This window comes from Culicoides brevitarsis, chromosome 1 (genome assembly GCF_036172545.1).
Source record: "Culicoides brevitarsis isolate CSIRO-B50_1 chromosome 1, AGI_CSIRO_Cbre_v1, whole genome shotgun sequence".
Lineage (NCBI taxonomy): Eukaryota > Metazoa > Arthropoda > Insecta > Diptera > Ceratopogonidae > Culicoides > Culicoides brevitarsis.
In genome coordinates, this window is record NC_087085.1 from 19796222 (window position 1) to 19818070 (window position 21849).

Below are 21849 nucleotides of genomic sequence, written 5' to 3' on the forward strand. Positions count from 1 at the left end.
AATTAAATAGTAATATTTTTTTTATTTAATTTTTATTTTTTTTTTATTAAATAAAATTTAAGATAAATCATTTTAAACATAATTGTTTAAAAAAACTAATTTTTAAAAATATAATTGAAAATAATATAATAAAAATATTCGAAATTTCTAACAGTGTACAAAACCAATATTTTTCAGCTAAACCGTGTTCCATTCCCCGATTCGCTGGAAAAAATAGCGAAAAAAAATTTGACATCGAATATGCTGGAAACGAGGAAAAAAAGGTAAATCCTTCAGGGATATTGCTGGTACGTGTTGTGACGCAGAAAAACGACGAAGGTGCTGCCAGATTTCAATTAAAATACACATTAACAAATTGATTGTGAATTGCGATGACACACACAGCCTCCTACACACACATCTGTAACGTGTGCCTCGTGGCAAAATATTAATCAATTGGTTTCACTCATTATCTGTCACAAGCACAAAAACCCCAATTTTGATTTTCTTTGATAACATGACATTTTCAATTTACTCCCCCCCAAATCCAATTAACATGCAAAAACTCATTACAAAATTACGTCGGATCTGCAATGCAGAAGATGCATCCAAGTCTTTTGATCCGTAATCAATGGAGGAGATATTAGTTCGTAAAACTTTTCATCTAACGATTTTAAATTTAAGTTTGATTAAATTAAAATCTTGTGGAAAATTTTCGCGCGCGCCAAATAGATTGATTACATGCCATACCAAACCTACGCGTAACCACTATCTTCTTACAACTTTTACTTTGATGTGGTGCGAAACGTTTTATGCTGGCATTGGCATATACTTTGATTATATTAATATTGATTGAAAACACTTATTATTTTCACTTCACTAGTTTCAAAAATTTATTTAACTACATCTCATTATCAGACGCAAGCACTTTAGGATATCAATATCATCACACTGTGTCGTCGACGTCATCTCGTATCATCTACTTCTTCGTTGTTGGAAATTATTTTTATCACTCCTTGCGAGTGAAAAAAGCCTTGGAAAAATAATGTGGAACTATTCAATATATTGCCATAAATTGTCTTAAATTAATTATTTTGTCGAAAAAAAATACGTTGATTTAAAGAAAAAATTAAATGAATACCTAATTAAAAAAAGTAATTTACCTAAGAAAATTTCAAAAAAATAATTAAAATTAAATAAACTTAATTTTTAAAATACTTCCTTAGTTTATTCTTTACATTAATTATTTTTTTAAATAATTTAATTATTTTTTTCTTAATTTTTTTATTTTTCTTTTAAATTTATTAATTTAATTAATTTATTAATTTAATTAATTTATTAATTTAATTTTTATTTTTTCTTAATTCAATATTTTTTGAGCAATTTTTAAAAAATTAATTTTTTTATTAATATTGAAAAATGTAATAAAATATAATTTAAAAAAAAATGAAAAGATAAAAAATCAGGAAATTTATGTAAGAGAAAATAATTCTTTAAAAATTATTTTAGACCTACAAATAAAAAAAAAATAATATTATTCCAAGACTTGAGGTGAAGTGACACCAAAATCACGTTAGAATATCTCGCGTAATTACTTTCGCGTTCGTGATCTATTTGCTGCTGCTGCTGCCAAGTGCACGTTTTATAATGAGACACATACGCGTTAATTGATAAAAGGCATTCATTAATTCGCGCGCGTAAGGTGTACGTGTACTTGCACATCAAAGTGTTTTCGCGTCATTTTTCATCGTGTTCGGATATTTTGGCTCACTGATTTTCCTGTCAACTGTTGAAATGGCGACAACGATGATGATGCTGATAGCGAACGACGACGACGACGAAACAATTGAATTCAGGTATGCGAGGAAATAATTAGATTTTGACATTTTTTGCGTGGCGCAAAAGAAAAATAAATGAGGATAGGAAAACTACGACGACAACGACGACAACAAACAAATAATACAAAAAACTCATTGGATTGGAAGTAAAAGAATGAGCGATGATGATTTTTTGACTGCTCATTATTTCGCTCAGTGATGGAGACGGCAGGTGATCCAGTCATTAGCGATGAACATTAAATAAGTTGCGAACAAAAAAAAAAGGAAGAAGGAAGAGAGAAAATCGTGGTGTAATAATAACCAAGCCACCGTCACTCTGCAACATGATTTTTATCGGAACACTTTTTTTTTCTCTCGCATCATAAAGGTGGTTATCGCTGGTTGTTGTTGTCGTTGTCGTCATCGTGAATTCGTTTTTTTTACAGCATTCTAAAATTTATTTTGAAAAAATGCGGTTGTTTGTCCGTCTATCCGTTATGACGTGACTTTTTGCCATTTGCTAATTCAAACTTTTAATTTTTTTTTGCTAATTCAAACTATTCAGAATTTTTATTTCCGGCTTTTCAGAATTTTTTTTTTGCTAATTTAAACTTTTTAAATTTTTATTTTTGACTAATTCATACATGAGGAAAAATTCATGGAAACTTTTGGAAAACTCGGAAAATTCGTGAAAAACTCGAGAAAATTTGAAATATTTTTTTGTTCTTGGGAAACTTTTAAAAAAAGCATTTTGTGACGTTAAAAGTGCTAACTGAGTCAAGAAAACTAAAAGTTTATGTAAATTTTCGGAAAATCTCGGGAAACTCGTGGAAAAATAGGAAAATCTTAATTTTTTTTAAATGCTTCTGTGAGTCTTGGAAGCAACAAAAACAATTTTTTGAAATAAAAAGTGAAAATTTTTAATAAAAATTTGTAAAAATATGTGGAAAATCCCAAGAAAACCCGGGAAATTCTGGGAAAATTCGCGAAAAATCTCGGAAAATTCCGGAAAAATACAAAAAATGCTCTAAAATGCGGTTTAGATGTTCGTTGAAACGAATAAATTTTCATTCTCGTTTTTTTGCTTGCTGTTTGTCATGCCTCATTTAACGTCTTGTTTGCATGTAAACATGACTTTAAATTTTAGTGTAAACGATGTGACTATTGCACTGCAGTGTATAATAATGCTCAAACATGTTCACCATTTTTATTTCGATTTTGACACACTTTGCCACAGTTTTCCACGACTTAGACGAAAAGAGTAAAAGGACACTTTTTTATGTTTCTGTCCCAATGCTTTTTACCTGATTTTACGGGTTGTGCGACATCAAGACGAAACGTGTGAGATTTTTTCCCTTTGCTTTTTATGTCTGTCTTGCCTCTGCAAAAAAAAAAGTTACGTCCCACTAGCGTACTTCCATTTCATGATCTCTTAGCAAACAAGATTTGTGCTGGCGTGCAAAAACTTTAACATTTCATCTTTTTTTTTCTTCTGCTGTGTGCTTTCATACCTTTTTATCATTACACGATATTTCATAAAACAAGACGAACCACGACGTCTCTCGTGTATTGTAAAAAATTTTTCCCTTTTCTCCCACCTGCTAACATTTCGCCTACTTGCCAAGCGAAAAAAAAACTTATCTTAACTTTCACACAAGACATCCACCGCGCGCGCACCATAAACAACGAAAAATCTTGAATCTTTATTTTTTTGCACGTTTTTTCGAAGACGAACAAAAAATTTGGTCGACCACCTGTAATTACAGAAGAAGGAAAAAAATCACATAAAAAGGAAACTAGAACAAATTTTCATTCGCGACGGCAGCGTTATCAGACATCAATATCTGACGTTGTCGCCAATTTGGATTAAATCATGCAATCAAGTCGCGACAGCATATGAAATTTAATTGTATCCCGTTCCGAAGTAAAAATCCAAACGAACCAAGAGTGAAATGAAGGAAACAGTCTTTTATCGCACTTTTAAAATCTGCATTGTGTGTCAGAAATTGAGTCATTCAATTTAATGTAGAAATCCATACAAAAAAGAAATCCGTACGAGACAGAAAAAAATTTATCATTATTATGTTAAAATTTAAATATTTCGTGCCTTTACAAGACGTGGCAAGGAGGAAACGACGACAACGAAACTAGAAATCTAGATTGGAAATTCATTCATCTCTGTTGCGATAATAGTAATCATAATGAAAAATCATTCTTCCATGTGTGTGGCTGTGTATGTGAAAAGTCAATTGGGAACTCGTCTTTGCAAAGTCACTCGTTTTTCTTTCCTTTTTTTTGTATTTCTGAACTGAATTTTAAAAGATGGATTTAATATCTTCATCAAATATCATTGAGAACGTGTACTTCTTTTATGCTTCATGAATTTTTATATTTTTTGTTGTTGTTGTAATGACTTCTTTATAAATTGTAGAGGCAATTTTCTGTCATGGATCGAACAACTTAACCATTTTTTATATTTATGGTTTAATTTTATTTAATTTGATATTTTATAGAAAATTTATTATTTTTGACACAAAAAACAAATAATGAATAAAATTTTAGTTAATGTAAATGAATGATAAATAAATAATTTTTAATAATCTTGAATAAATTTTAGGTAAATAAAAATGTGCTTTAAATTGTTTTTTTAAAATACATATTTTTTTATTTTGTAACCCCAATAACTATGAAAATCAATCAATTAATTATACAATCGCTTTGTTCTTCCAAAATTATCCAGAATATTTATCTCTTTGAATCTCTGCCACAAAAGTGACATCTCTCCCTCGTAACCGACGACAGGTAATAGCGACATTACCTGTCGCCGGTTACAATTTTAAAAATGTTAAAAATATATTTTAAAGTTCAATAAAAATTTAAAAAAAATCAAAATTTACAAATAATTTATAATTTAAATATTTATATGTTTTAAAAAAATTTTTTTTAATATACTTTATTTTAAAAAAAATAATATTTATAATTTACAATTAAAATACAATTTTTTTAAGATTAAGTTCTTTTAATGTTCAAAAATTTAAATTTACTTGTTTTCAATTTAATTTTACTCACTAAAAAAAATCGCGAAAAAAAAATATTTTTATTTAAATTTTTACTGAAAAAAATATTATTAGGTATAAAAAAATTTTTAAAAGAAATTTTATATTAAAATTTTCATTAATTTCTTTTCATTACAAATTATTAAAATTCGATTTTAAGCAATAAAAATACTACTGATAAAAAAAAATTTTAAAAAATCGAAACGTAGTTCGAAATTGCTATTGAGAGAATTTAATTCTCCACATTTCATTTTAAAATAGGATAAAATATTTTACAAGATAAATCCACGTTGATTCTTCTTCATATATTAACTAAGCAAACTAATGGTTCTTCATCGTTCTATTTTTTTCCTCGTCAACGTTAAATTCATTTCCATTTATTTTCATGAAACGATTCCCAAATGTCTCCTCCACAGAAATTCTACAATTTACTTTTATATTTTTAAAGAGGTCTCGTTCGGGGACTCGTAAACCCATGACCAACAGTTGTCAACAAATCCCTCATTGTTTCTTGAGTGGATCATAAAACGTCAAGCCGTTTCGCGCAGAATGGTGACACAAAAAAACCAAAGAGCTAAATATTGGTCGAAACACTAACGAATGTTGTTGTCAATCTATTTTCTCGTAATAGCAAAATAAACAATCATGTCATCCGCATGAGTAAATTTAAACAAAATAAAATAAATATTCCACATGTCCTTACAATGATGCGACATCGCCGCGGGCAGGCACACACACGCAGATAGAAGAGGTGCAAAAAAAATTCAAACAATTTCACATGAAATTTTTGCAGCGTGCCCCGCTTCGACTGTGTGTGCACCTACGAAATTCCTGTTGTTAATAAATGTTGAGTATTACCGTTTGAATAGTTTATTGCTCATATATTTATGTACTGTCACACACAGAAACGGAGCCAGGACAGTGAATGAATGAGAATCTGATTGCATAATTTAGACTCAATTTAATCCGTATTGCAGCTAAAGTTTTAAATGGTAAATTTATGATTATACGAATTTCGGGCAAGGGAGGAAGAAGGAAGGACTTTCGATGTGCATCGTAGCGCATGTTGAAAGGATCGTCACTTGATTGTATTAAATTTTGCAAAGTGTGTCTTGTGTGCAAAGTACACGAAAAACGATAATTTTCCGAGAGTCTCGAGTGAATTCAACAACAACATAAAGATAGGTATCTAAATTAATTAATTAGTGTGTTTCAGTCGTAATCAATGTTTTATGAAGTACGAGACACTTTTGTCAATGGCATTGGCACACAACACGGAAGGGCATCACAAAATATCATCACAATCTGATTACATTGCTCGTGTGTCGAAATTGACTTGCTCGTATGCAAACAAAGACTCTCAAAGGCATTGTTAATTTAAATTTCATGCATTTGAAACGTCAATAGTACCGAGTGCCACTTTGGCAACATTTTTCAACGTTCTGACGATTTTTCGACGTAAAACCTCTTAACCCGAAATTTTGAGAATTTGAGCTCAAAGAGACAAAAAAATCGAATTTTTACATCCTACGGACGAAAACAGGTTAGATTGATCCTTTAAATGAATTTTTTGAGTCTTTAATTACGATTTTTTAAGAATTTATTTTTTACCATATAAATTGTTTGCGTCAAAATAATGTTACGGTAACCATTGTTCAAAATCCCCTCTTTGTCCCCAAAATCATAAAAAAATTGCAAAACCGTTGAAAAGATACAAAACTTCAAAGAATTTTCAATGGTTTCGATTTTTTTCATGATCTTAGAGCCAGTAGATGATTTTTACAAAGGTTACAATAAAAAAAATTGTACAAAAATAAATTTTCAAAAATAATTGTAGTTAAAAGACCTCTTTTAAAAATGGATCAGAAAATTCACTCAAGAGATCAATCTTATCCATTTTTCATCCACAGAGCAACGTGCGTCACTCACAAATATTTTCGATGCGCATTTTCGCTGGGAATAAGTGTGAATAAGTCCCCTGTGTGCAAAGTTGATATTCTTTGACAAACTTTCAGCGATATGGAAGTCTTTCGCTGTGTTAGTTCAAAATTATGACTATCACTGATGGGATTTCCTTGTGCGATGATGTTAAACTAACATCAACACTTTTTATTATTAAATAAACAAACTTTGGTGCTTCGGGATGAAAATCAAGTCTTTGATCTCGAGAGACAAAACGAAAACTCTCAAATTATTTACGAGCCAGGCGTCTCCATCGAAAATGCCGAAATGTTCGATGACATTTTTATTTTATATCCCAAAATTAATGTCATTTCCATTCGTTTCTTCGTTCGATCGCGCTCAATTTGGTCGGCAATTAATTTTAAATGAAAATAAAAACGTTTCCATTTTTATAGTTTTATCTGTTACGAACACATTCTTGTCCGAGGCAGGCACACAATGCCAGAGAAAATAATGGATTTATCAGCATAAAAATAAATAATAGGAAAAACAACGGGATTTTATTTAAAATAAATGAATGTTATGTGGTGCAGATTGTATCACAAGCCCACATATGTGAACTAAACTAAAACTTTTTTTACATTAAACATTCTAAACATAAATTAATTTGAAAATTTAATTTAGAATTAATTTTTCGTTTGTATTTGACTTCAAAAAAAATTTTTTAATTAAAAAAATCTCAAGTAAAGTTTTAAGTAATTTGATTAAAATAAAAATTTTATAAGCAAAAAAAAAAGATTTTCACTAAAATAAAAATAAATTTAATTAAAAAAATTAAAATAAAATAAAAAAAACGTTTTAAAATTGAATTTCCCCTTTAAAAAAATTTAAAAATTAATTTTTCCTAATTTTGTAATTTTTTATTTAATTTCTGAGCTACATCCCTGACCACCAACTTTGGCAACAAAAATCCAGCCATGTACCATATTTAGTTGACACAATAACTGACCTCAACTGCTACTGATCCGGTGAGTTGGGATTATGTATGTGGAATTAGTTATTTTGCGTTTCAATTCATTCAGAATAAATAAATATAAATAAAATTGCACTATGCGTTGTAGTCAATTCCGCTCGACAGATATTTATGAAACACAACAAATTTAAAATTCATCTTATTTTGTATTTTTTTTTTCAACAAAATAAAATTTCCACACAACTAATTTAAAATTTTAAAATCCCCAATTGAGACAATAACATTGTTGTGTCATTACATAGACAACAGACACGGCGAAAAAAACAAACTCTTGAAAATTTATATTAATTTTTTTTTGCTCTCTGGCATTATAAATTAAAACAATAAAACGCACATACGAAAAAATATAAATGTCAAATTGCAGACAATTTAAATTAAAAAGGTAAATTATCATGTACAAACATTAAAATTATCACACATAATAAAGTGTCTGTGTGTGTGTTTGGAACATTTATATTTGTAACAACACACAAACACACACACAAAAGAACATTCATAGGCAAATTGTTAATTAGTATTCAACAAAAAGCTTTTTGCATATGGCTAAATAATTATCCTTATTTTCAAGCATATTAAATCCATTCAATTCCAATTTCAATGAACTCTAATTAGCATAGGTACAAACAAATATATATATATAATTTATATAAATTGCACGTTTTGAGTACGTTTCTTGAACATCGGGAACACGTGTTTGAAGTGATACGGATATGTTATGTCTTAATTGTTATTGCAACGGATTTAAACGAAAAAAAGACTTACTTGGCTTGTTTTAAAATAGAATTTTAATCATATTATTACAGTTTTTATTGATTGATCCTCTTAGGCAATTTTCTTTAATTTATTAAAATCTAAGTGCAACAGTAAATTTTTAGTTTGAAGCAAAAGAAAAAACAGACTGGATTTATTTGCACAAAATAATAAAATGAGATGAAGACAATTTTACTAAAACCCCACTTTGGTAAAATATTTCTAAAATATTGTCTTGGTTTTATGCAAATGCACCGAAGACGAAAACGAAGATGTTTAAAAAGAAAAGGAGAAAACCACGCCTGATTTAGATGAATTCAAAATTAACCCAAACAAGATTATTGCATTTTGGAGATATAGCACCAGTGGCATCAGTTGGTTAGGGAGTTTCTAGTTTCATGAGTCGAATTAAATTTTTTAAATTTGATTTTTTTAAATCTTTTAATTTTTTTTTAAATTATAATTCATTTAAATATTTTATTATAAAATAATTTAAAATATTTTTTTTTTATTTCGAGGAATTTTAACAAAAATTAAGCAATTTTAGCTTTAAAATAAAATATTTTAAGTTTTTAAAAAATGATATAAAATATTTTTGATTAAATTTTTAAATAAATTGGTAAAATTTATCTTAAATGGATAAAAATCTCGATTCCAAATTAATTAAAAAAATTGAGAAAAAAAAAACTTTATAAAAAAATATCAAAAAATATATATTTTGTTTTTACTTTTTTAAAGCAAATATTTCTTGAGTATTAAAATAAAAATTATTTTTAATTTTTTAAAAAAATTAAATGCAAAAAAAATATTTTTATTATTTTATTAATTTTTTTTATTTTAATTTTATTCATTTATTTAAATAATTATTTTAATATTTATTTATTAATCATTATTTATTTATTAATTATTATTTATTATAATTTAATTAATTATTTTATTAATTTTAAATTTAAAAAAATCTTTATTAAAAGAAATTTATTAGAAATTTCTTTTTTTTTAATAAAAAAAAATCAAAGGTAAAGAATATTTTTTAAAAAATTAGAAAAAAATCTCAAGAAATTTTTGTTTTTAATTTGGAATCCCCAATCGTATGATGAAAATACATTGGGACAACAATTGAAGAGATAAGCAAAATTTTTGTTGTATTTTTGAAGCGATGCAAAGTTTTCTTTCACTGATGTATGCAAACGACAACAATTTCATTGAGCAAATGAACGAGCGAAACTGCTATTTAGACAAAGTTGTTCAAAAAATAAATACACTCCCATTGCATGTTCTGCTCAATTGCAAGAGTTATGTGTGCAAAGAAAAAGTTTGTCATGCCAAAACAACAATCACAACAAGAGATCTTTCCCGGAGGCAAAAATTTCACAGTAAGTGGTTCCATCATATCACCCATCCATTAGTTTTAATCAAATGTTTATTATTTTGGAAAAACATTTCGGTAAAATTCTGCAAAATCCTATTAATTATAATGTAACCGCATTTATATGTATCATCATTATTATTATCAACATCATAATAATAAACTCTCGTTCTCTCTGTCTCTCGTATTTTCTCTCGTCACATGTACTTTGCATTAAATTATTATGAATATTTGATTAATGAAATGCCGATATACCCCACATACGGCATTCGGGGCAATCGAAATAATCATAATGATATATAATAATAATCGAAAAATGCAAAATAAGCGTAAAATAACCGAGGCACAAGGAGATCCGGGCGCGTGAAATGGCGAATAACGACAACAGTAAAACCACATGTAATATAATTGTGGATCCAACCGCAAAAACCCGAAAAATTTGTTGTTTTTTCTGTGTGTATTGTTACACCTCGCTTTGCCAATATATGCACAAAATTTAATAAAATGCATTTTAATGTGTGTTTTGTGCAAGTGTGCGGCAGGTCAGTCAAGGATATTCAACCTGCAATTACCACCGAATTTTAAATATGTCAAAATTCGCCTCGAATTTCACAAGTACGAAATTATTTTATCACACCGTTGTTTGTTATTTTCAGTTCCTGCCACTAATAAAAAATATTTTATTTTTTCATATAAATAAATGAAATTATGTTTATTATAGCCATTAATTCCGCCGCCTGCGTGTGTGTATTATTTGCCTCGGTTTCAGTTAGATTCGACACCGAAATTTACACACCATTCGCATTCGCGCAGCGCTTTTAATGACAATTCAATAATAATAATTTATTTATAAATGATTATTGTTAAATTTACAACAACAACAACATCGACGACGAGTATCTATTAATTTTTGGTGCAGGTTTGTCCTTGTGATGTATCAGAGTCAATTAAAATGATATTATTACCATGGAGATGTTTTAAAAACTTTTTAATAAGGATTCTTAAGAACACTTCAGAAATCACTTCAGTTCCCCCTTTTTCCTACTCTTCTGTAATGAATGTAATAACTCCATGTCAGCTGTTATGGAAAAAGTCACTCAAGTTTTTGTTTGCTCTGTTATAGTAGTCAAGAGACGAGGGAGACAAAACTTTTAGTGCAACGCATTTTGCGATTTATGATTCTCAGAAAAAATTATTTAAAAGGCGGAAGTAATAAACGGCAATTTTTCTGCATTTAATTCAAATAGTTTGTATTATTTTTTATTTAAATTTAATTTAATGACATTTTAAAGACTTAAATAAAATTTAATTTTAAAATAATTTTATAGATTTAAATTACATTTAAAATATTGTTTCTTATTATTAAATTAATTTAATTTTAATTTTAAAATAAAAAAAAATCAAAATTTAATTTAATTATGAATATTATTTTTTTATTAATTCATATTTAATTTAATTTAAATTTAATAATAAACTATTTTTTTAGAAATTTGAAAAAAAAAAATTATCCATTAAAAATATTAAGTCTTAGAATTTTTATGTATTTAAAATATATATAAAATTTTATGAATTTTTTTTTCTAATTTTTTGAAAATCTTTTTTGAATTTCTTTTTTTTTTCTAAAAAAATCAAAATCATTTTCATTTAGATTTTTTAGCAAATTATAGGGAGTTAAAAATTAAATAAATTTAATTTAAATTAACAATTAAATTTTAATTTAGTTTAAATTAAATTAAAAATTTTGAATAATTTTAAGTCAATTTAATGAATTAAATTATTTAATATTTTTAATTTAATAAAAATTTAAAATTTTTTTAAATTATTAATTTTTTAAATTGTTTTTTATTTAAAATTCTAAATTAATTTTAATCAAATTTATTTATTAATTTTAAACCAAATTTTTTTAATAAATAAAAAAATATTTCGATTTTTTTTTAATTTTTATCATAAAGAAAAACTTTTTTTCAAAGAAACAAACATTGAATGAAACATTTTGATCTTTGCATCTGCTTTCAAAAATATATCAGAACACTTGATAACATTATAAAATATGAGACTAATGAAAAATACACAGAAAGCATTTTAAAATTCGCATTCGAGCGCATACACACACAGACAAAACTTTTGAGCTTGTTGAACGTTCTGTAAAAATATTTAGAATACGCCGTGCGTCGTTTCATTCCATTTCATGTGAGTGTTTAAATAAATAAATTTGGCTTTTTAGTTACATAAGGCGTATTTTATTATCATTATTTTTATTCATTGCAAGAGAACGAAAAAAAATTCGTATATTAAAATAAACGAGTGAGCAAACTCTAGCTCACGGAGAAAAAAAAGAAAATATTTTAAATTGAATTGAATTCGTCTTCCTTGTACATTTTTATTTTATTATTTTTTTTTTCAGATGACTTTTCATTTCTTTTAATAAGACACATGATATCATTTGCCTTTGAACGGATGACAGATGAAGGTGACTGCTGCGTACTCGACTCAATCTAACTTCATAAATTATTTGACAAATTCATGAATAAAGTGACACGTGTTTTATTTGTGTCAATCAGGCAGGGAGTTTTCACTTGACATCTAACCCTGTGTCGCTGTGACATTTTTCATCATTTTTTTTTTGCGCTGCGTCTGAAAGTAGATTAGTGTCGTCTGCGTAAAAACGCACGCAAAAGAGGGTTAACTAACGTATTTAATTTAAAGGAATTTTATTTATTTATCATATTTTCGCCCAAATCTTTCATTTCAACTTTTTTTGTGTGTGTCTCTTTGTCCTTTTTATTTCTCTTCTTTCCTTTATCCGGCTCGTCGTTGTCGTCGTCGTCACTTTTTAATGAAAGAAAATACTTCTTTTTGGTTCTTTTCATTATTAATCATTTTGCTGTGTCGTTCAAATATAATAACAAACGAACACAGGTTGCGACGAACAAAGTTATTTTATATTATTTTCTCTCTCTTTTTTCGCTCGGCGAACGATGCGCGGATGTACAGGAGATAAAAAACGGAGAAAAATCTTAAGCTCGTTGCCTTTTGTTTAAAAAAAGGCTCTGTACCGGCAATACATTCATCACACTTCGTGCACATTTGTGTCTTTTTAACGACAAGTCATGTTCTTTTATCACGTACATGCATTCTGGCAAAACGTAATAAAAATGGTGTTCATCCCCCATGATGATTCTTTTTCTAGTTTCGCTTTTTTTTCTCGTCGCTCGTCCTTGTTGTTGTTGTTGTTTTTTACTGTAGTCACCTGCACGGACGTGTGAATTTATTTTTGAGTAAATTTTATTTTTCCTCAGGTAATTTTTCTTGATGTGTAGGTCTTTTGTTGTTGGCTTTCGTCTGTTTTTTTTCTTGTTTAAAAGTTTAATTCCTGCGATACTTTTTTCCACCATTGTTCATCGGATTTTTTTTTGTATTTTACAGAAGAGCGCTTGTGACATTGAAAAAGGTCATTTGTTTACTTAAAAAAAATATGAGAGAAAAAGTGGCGTTGTTGTTTTTTTAATTCCTGTTAATTATGCTCGACAAACACAAAAAAATATAAAGAGAAAAAAATTAAAAATAATTATCTACATTTTCATCTTATCTTGCTTTTTTTTGTTGGAATGCTCTTGTCATTTCTTGTACTTTTTGTGTTTTATAAAAAGAATTGGAATTAAAAGTTTTTGCGAATTAAATATAATATAAACGTATTTTCATTACTTATTTTTTTTTCTTAAAAATTTTCAATGAAAACATTATTTTTGTTTTTTCTTTATTTTTTTTTAAGTTTTTATATTTTTTTTTTATTTAGCTTCAAAAATTATATTTATTTTTTTTTTGCAAAAATTGTAATTTAGTAAATTATATTAAAATTTAATAGAATTTTTAATTTCATTTAAATTTAAATTTCATTTCATTTTAAATTTAAGTTTCATTTAAAAATAATTAATTTAATTATTTATTTGATATAATTTAATTTAATTTATTAATTAAATTTGATTAAATAAATTAATTAATAAAATATTTTATTTATTTAATTTATTTAAATTAAATTAATTATTTTTAAATTATTTTTTATTTATTTACTAATTATTTATATTTTAGATTTTGTTTTAATTTTATTTTTTCATAATTTTGAGCCATTTTATTAAATTTTTTTAAAGAAAAATCTGATTTTAGTAAATTTTTCTCACTTTCACATTATTTTAATTAATCTTGATCTCACGTGCGTCGTTACGGACAACATGAAGAACATTTTAACAAAATTTCATAAAAAAATGCGGAAAAAATAGGGAACAAGCAAAACAAAGAATAGACACATTCATTATCGTTATTATTATTACAACTACTACAACACTCCACACTAAGATGCGGCAGTTGTGGAAAAAATGGACCATGACTTTTTTCCGTGAAAAGAAAAGAAAAAATGAGAAAAAACGTGAAAAAGACGCAACATAAGATGAGATATAATAATACACTTTAGTAGTTAACGGAAGTAGTACAACCGTAGTCATAATCCATTAAATCCGAGAAAAAATATGAAATGATTAAATTAAAACTGTGTTTGGTGTGTGCGTTAACTAGATGTCCAAAGTCTAGGCACGTTTTTGATAAGGATTTATTGCTTTGTTTGTACAATGTTGTAATTTTTTTTTATTTCTCATTCTTTTGTAATTTTTTTTGCGAGTCCAAGCAAGTACATTAGACGAAAAGGAGAAAAACGGTGATATTCATTTATTTACTGTTTATTATTTTTTATGTCCTTCTCCACCTTGTCCTTCATCTCCATTTTTTTCTTTTTTTTTACGTCAGAAATAACGCAGAGAATTAACTGTTAAAGACAGGGATGCAAACATTTTTCATCTTTAAGTTAAATTTAATGGCTTAAACTAAAATTCAGGAAAAATTTTTTTTGAACCTTAAGAGCCTTGACCAACAATTTACACTTTTTTAAATTAATTGAAATTTTTTTTTTTTTGAAAATTTAATTATTTTTTAAATTTTATTTATTTTTTGAAACTAAATAGGTATATTTTCATTGTTTAAAAAAAATATTAAATTTTTTTTATTTATTTAAAAAAAAACATTATTTTTTTTTTTTTTTTTTTGAAAAAAAATAATTTTAATTTTTTGAATTAAAAAAAAAATTGTTTTTTTTTTCTAAAGGAAGGCTTTGATTTTTATTTTTTTTTTAATTTTTGTAGAAAAAAAAATATTTTATTTTTTAATAATTTTTAAATACCTAATTTTCATTAATTCAACCTATTTTTTAACTTTTTACTTTTTTAAATCAATTATTTTCACTTAAAAAAAATTTTCATCCCTGTTCAAAGAATGGTAAGCACTCTAAAATGTTGTTCCTGATGTATCTCTTGTGTATAAACAGCATTCATTTATTTCTGTACGGGACTACAAAAAGAGAGCGAAAAGCCTGTAAATTGCTCACTTTTGTATTACAAATTCCTTGTCGCTAAAACTGAAAGCACATAAACATTTTTGCACTGGTTTTTGTTCTTTTTTTTATGTACTTTTTATATTTATTAACATTTGTAAAGCATGAATGGCTGAGACAGACGACACAGTCACTTTTGTGTGAGTCTGTGTACCGAAAAAATAAGTAAAGTTGGATAATAAATTATAAAAGAAGTGCATAGACACACATTCGTTGAAATGAAATCCTTGCCGAGGGTTGAAACAACACCCGATTTTGTTTGTTTTCGTGACAAAAGGATTTCGGAACGAATACGAGCCCTTTTTCAGGTGATATTTCTGTCCAATTCACAGTTAAAAACAACACTAGTTAATATTTAATATTTTCAGGTCATATTTTCCAGATTTTTTCTCCAATTTTCCGCAAAAACGTATTGGTCAAGCTGTGTTTCCTTTCTTCCTCTGTGCAAATAAAAAACACACAAAATTTAAGATTTTTTTTGTTTCGAAATTTTGTGCCGAATTTTATACGCATATCACAACAGTTTTCCCATCGGAAATAAAAGGGTGCCTCTTTTTTTAGGTCAAAACCTTTTTTCTCATAAAAAATGGTGTCCTGTACGTGTGCGATGATTGTTTGTCGTTGTTGTTGTTGTAGTTCTGTTCGTGCCATTACTGAAAAATTAATGAGACGGACGACGACGAGAGCATGACCCAAAATGAAAGCTGAATGAAAACTTTTCTTATTAGTTGGACGACAATCACAACAACAACAACAACCAACAACGACGACAGCAAAAAAAGTTTGTTTATGGAATATCATCCGAATTGCAAGGAAAAACTTCCATTAACGAGGCATTTGGCGTGTGTGTGTGTGACGTCGTTCAAACAAAAGAAGAAATTTAATCCTAACACCTCGTTTTCGTTCAAGCGTAAAAAAAAAGTCGAAGAAAGAAATCAAATTACGTTCGATCTGTTTGGAAAAAGAGAGGAAAAAAAGGCGAGAGATATGACGACGTTTCCGGTTGTCCGAACACAACTAATCTCAATATATTTGTCATTTAAGTGACCCAAAAGGTGGAAGTAACACGTGTTGGTGTAGTGAATGTCTTTACGATGATTACACCTGTTTATGACACAAAATCATGGTGCTTTGTGTAGCAAAAGGTAAATAATGTTCATTGAAAAACAAAAAAAGAATTTTGTCGTTTGGAGAAAAAGCAACGATGGTATCGCTTTTTGATTTCGTTAAAAACGTTTTAACCACGTGACATAAGAAATTTTTAAACTACGTGACTTGAAAATTTTTTAAACCACAAGATTTGAAAAAAAAATTAAACCACGTGACTTGAAAAAAATTTAAACCACGTGACTTAGAAAAATTTCGAACCACGTGACTTAAGAAATTTTCAATTTAGAAATTCTTTCAAACCACGTGACCTTTAAAGATTTCAAACAACGTTATTTAAAGAATTTTCAAACCAAGTGACTTGAGACATTTTCATATCACGTGACCTTAAAAGTTTTCAAACCACGTGATTTAAAGAATTTTCAAACCATGTGACTTGAGACATTTTCATATCACGTGACCTGAGAAAATTTCAAACCACGTGATCTAAAAAATTCCAAACCACATTATCTGATTTTTTTTAAACCACGTGACTTGAAAAGTTTTTAAATCAAAATGACTGAGAAATTTTCAAACCACGTGACTTGAAATTTTCTAAATCACGTGACTTGAGAAGATTTTTAAACCAAGTGATTAAAAAAATTAAACCACGTGACTATTCTTTAAGTTCTACGTGGTCTAAAAAATTTCCAAGCCACGTGATCTAGGAAAACTTGTAAGCCACGTGACTTAAGAAAAGTTCAAACAACGTCAATCCATTAACCAGGTAAAATCACATTTTTTTCGTGGAAACGCGGTAAAAACGAGAGAAATAAAAGCAATTTGATGATAAAGAAAAAAAAAATCTGTAGGTACTTACGGTCTTCGCCGACGCATGACATTCCCGGTGCTGATGGTACATTAGGGAAAACTGAAAAGAAAAGAAAAAAAAATATTATAAAAGAGTTACATTTAGCGACACAAGCTTCATAAACGTGATTTATCAAGTCACTTAACAAATTGTCAGATTTTTATGTGTATAAAAAAAGGGAGTTGCTAAGCGAAATTTACGCAAAATCTCGAATGTAGGAAAAAAAGAGGAGAGAAAAAAAGGTTGATGATTTGCATATTTTTTTGAACGATCGAACTGTTGACCTTTTTGCTAATCAAAAACGACCTCATTTGTAAAAGATTTTGCTGGTTAGAACGCATATGTGTCACAAACTTCATCAATAATTGCTGGCGCGATAAGCGATCGATTCACATCTCATTAACATTTCCTTCGCATAACCGTTTTCTCCATATAAAATTTGTCTTGGACCAAAAAAAAAACACATTTCAATATCCCATACGAATGAGCAAGCAAATAAAGCAAAACAGAAAAAAACTGTTGTCTCGATAAAATAAATGATAAAAATCTTTTTCTATTCATCTTCTCTCTTTGACACCCTTCGCATGCCCATTTTTCACAATCGCACATTTTCATCGTATGAATGAAAGTGAAGTGAGTGTGTCGATTGTGTTTACGTTCACAAATAAAAATGCTCTCAGGTTGCCATCATTGTTATTTATTCGCCATGGTGTCACACGACATACTGCGGATGCGAGAAAAGCGAACACACACAAAAGAGATCTATCTTCTTTGTCGCACAAATATTTTATTTTATTTGATTTCATTTTTGAATGACAAATGTTTAACGATTAATATCAAAATGCGTGAATCAACGAGCGGAGTTCATTCGAGGAAAAAAGTGACAGATTTTTTTATTCTTTCGTTGGTGTTGAATGCGCTGGTTTATTAAAAGCAGCAATAATAAAAAAAATGAATAGGAAAAAGTTGTCATGATAAATGAAGTGAAAAATTTAGAGTGTATTTTAATTTTCTAAATTAAAAAATAAAAATTATTAAAATAAAAAATAATAAAAAATTGAATCTAGTTTTTTTTTATTCAATCTAATTAATTTTTTAATTTATTTTTAATTATTTTTTAATTTTTATTTCTTTATTATCAATAAAAAAATTATTGATAAATTAAAATTTAAATCAAGCTAAATTTAAATTTAAAAATATTTTTAAAAAAAATAATAAAAAATTGAATTCAGTTTTTATTTAATTTAAATAATTTTTATTATTTTTATTATCAATTTATTTATTAATTAAAATAAAAATTTATCTAAAAAAATAAATTTTATAAAAAAAAAGAAATTTATAAATTAAATTTTAGTTTTTTAAAGTAAAATTTTTTTTTTTTCAAGTACTGAAAAAAATCATTGAATTAAAAATTAAAAAAAATAATTTTTAATAACTTACTAAAATATTTATTTTTTATAATTTATAAAATTTAAAAAAAAAATCAAAAAAACATTTTGATTAAAAAAGTCAAAATTTTGAAAAATAAATGAAAGAATTAATTAATTTTTAAGATTTTATCTATTTTTAAATTATTTACAGTTTTTTAATAAAATATTCTAAGAAAAAATAATTGAAATATTTAACTTTAATAAAAAATACTTCACTTAACAGATTAACAATGAATTTTCATTATTATCCCACATTTTTCCTCGAAACTCGAAAAACCACGATTTAAAATCTTTTTCAACGAATTAAACCATAATTCAATTTATTTTCTGAGAATTTTTTTTTATTTTTATAATTTTTTTCAATTGTTTTAAATTTATTATTTTTTTTATACAGATAGACAATAAAAACCACAATACAACCTCATTTTTTATTAAAATTCATAGAAACGCGGAAGAAAAAAAAATGAATGACTGAATGAAAATGATTTATGTTCTGCTACTGCTGGTAAAATTCATCAATGGCATGCACAGGAAAAAAAATCCAACTCGCGCGAAATATTTAATGATGATTCTTATTTTAGCTTAAATCATGCATATAATCACACAACAAAACCATACGTTAAATTTATTTTATTTCAAAGCATCTCTCGCACACACACACGCTCCTCACTCATGAGCCAGACATAAAATAAATCGTGGTTTAGATAAATTTATTGCCATTTAAAATTTTAATGTTATTCTATTACGATATAATCCGCCTATATGCTGCGCGAGGTGCACGCATAGCTGATTTTCGGGCGAAATTGTGATGTGAAGGCAATAGTGGGGCAAATGCAAGTCGTCTCTATCCCTAACAGACCCAATTTAAATGAATAATGCGAACAGATACTGCGATGACCACATTAAATTTGATTGTGGCAAGGAACAAAACACCCCAATGGTCAAATTGTACAAAATTTTATTGCTATTTTAGTGTGATGTGACCGAGGACGAGAACAGGGGAGGGTGGGGGAGAGAGATGAAAAAAGAACAAAACAACATCATTATATCCTAGTGCAGTGTGTGTGTGTGCCAGAGAGTATAAAATTTTTAAAATGCCTCAATTTATTGCTTGGTTGATTGTGTAACCCGAAAGTTCTGTCTATTTAGCAGCAGCAGCAGTCCAAGGGGCGACATTGTGCGGGAGGCAAAAAATGAACAACGAAAAACAAATAAAACACATTCATCACCCACACTGCACACACGTACCCCGAGATACTTGGTTCTTAATTTTTCAAATGAATAAACAAATTTAAATGAATTACAAATACAATACACGTAGCTCCGGGCAGGTAGACACGTATTAACAACTTGAAAGGTGCCTGTTGTTCACTGACACGTACACCAAACTCTCCCACAGAATAGTTGTGTCTAAATTGGACCGCAAAACCAGAAAAAGGTGATATTTGTAACCCATAATCGGTAGACCTCAGTCTGTGTGTTGTTCTTACTACACTGGACTCAGTTAGGCGATTTAATTTATTTATTTCAATTTTTGTCATCTCCTTTCGATTATTCCAGAAGAAATTCTGGGAAATGAAAATGAATTGTAAAATGGAAAATTATTTGACACTTTTTGATTAAAAAATATCAGTTTTCATTAAAATCATAGAAAAATCGAGCTAAATTTGCTTTTTTGAAATTTAAAAAAATAGGTCACGTGACCAAAATTATTTATTTTCATAAATATTATTTTTTAAAATTTTATTTATTTTAGATTTTTAAATTATTTTTTTTATTTATTTAAAAATTTATTTTTTAATTTAATTTTTTTTTATTAATTGTAAATTTATTTTTTAATTTAATTTTTTTTTAAAATTTTAAATAAATTTTTTAATTTAATTTAAAAAAATTAAATTTAAATTTAAAAAAAAAATTTATTTTAATTTTTTTTTCAATTTAATTTTAAAAATTTAAATTTAAAATTTGAAAAATTTAAATTTAATTTAATTTGAAAAATTTAATCTATAATTTAATAAAAAATAAATAATAAAAAATTTAAATTTAATTTAAATATTAAAATTTAAAAATTTTATTTTAATTTAAAAATTTATTATTAATTTAATTTTTTAATTTATTTACATAAACTTCAAAAAAATTAAAAAAAGAAAATATTTAAAAAAAAAATCTCCCCCTCCCCCCTCAGGTAAAGAAAAACAAAAAAAAATAATTTTATTCGCCTCAGACAAAGGAAGTTTGTCTCCTGCAGTCCGCATGCATATCATCTCACACACGAACACACCCAGAAAAAGTTAATAGTAATAATAATAGAATTAGAAAATTATTGTGTACGTGTCCTGAAGACCAAATTCCGGGTTTTTATTTATTACAAGTCATTTTTAAGTCGAAATACGTGGTGCTGAAAATGCTCGGTATTGCTAGAAAAACGACCCTTGTCGTAATTCGATTACATTTTAAACACCCATGATATCAATTTCCCTGGAATTGAACGAGCTTTTGTGCAAATAATTTCACACAACACATTTTTTTTCGAACATTTCAAATGCAAGAATCCAAAATTACCTAGTTTTTTGCAACAACGATCGATTTTAGTTTAAATTAGTTTTATATTTGATTACTTTGCAACAAAAACAACAACAACAAATGTACAAAACATTTTTGTATGAGTTTGATTTTCAATTTGCCTCCTGATATTTTACATTTTTTACAATTTGCTGGTATAGAGTTCTTCTGTAATTTTATTTCATTTAAACAAATAACTTTTCTCTGTTTTATGAAATTATTTTCAGCTTGGGCAGAAGGGAACAAAGAAAAATTCAATTTCAAAGTTTTTTTTTTGACGTAGAAGATAAACAAGGCGTCTCCCCCGCATCATCGCTAGACAAAGCAGACGATAAAACCCAATTTTTTTTTTGCTATTTTCCAATTATTTGATGGAAATGAAGGAGCAAAACGATTTTATGCAGGAGCAATTGGAATTGTTTTAATGTATTAACGGACCTACCGAAGCAAGTAATTTCCATTGTTTTCATCAAACGAGAACAAGTGAGGTTATAAAAAAAAACTCGAGCTAACAATTACTTTCTGTAAATGATTCGCAAACAATGTTTGCTAACGCTTCT

At 27.2% G+C, this 21849-nt stretch overlaps 1 protein-coding gene across 3 annotated transcripts in view; it reads right to left on the reverse strand.

Annotated features, from left to right (window-relative positions):
* LOC134827857 (atypical protein kinase C) overlaps nucleotides 1-21849 on the reverse strand; it is a 113008-nt gene that overhangs the window by 20170 nt on the left and 70989 nt on the right. For all 3 annotated transcript variants that reach the window (XM_063840712.1, XM_063840710.1, XM_063840711.1), the window contains exon 2: nucleotides 17307-17357. In XM_063840712.1, coding sequence (XP_063696782.1) covers nucleotides 17307-17357 — 51 coding nt within the window. The remainder of the gene's footprint in view (nucleotides 1-17306; nucleotides 17358-21849) is intronic.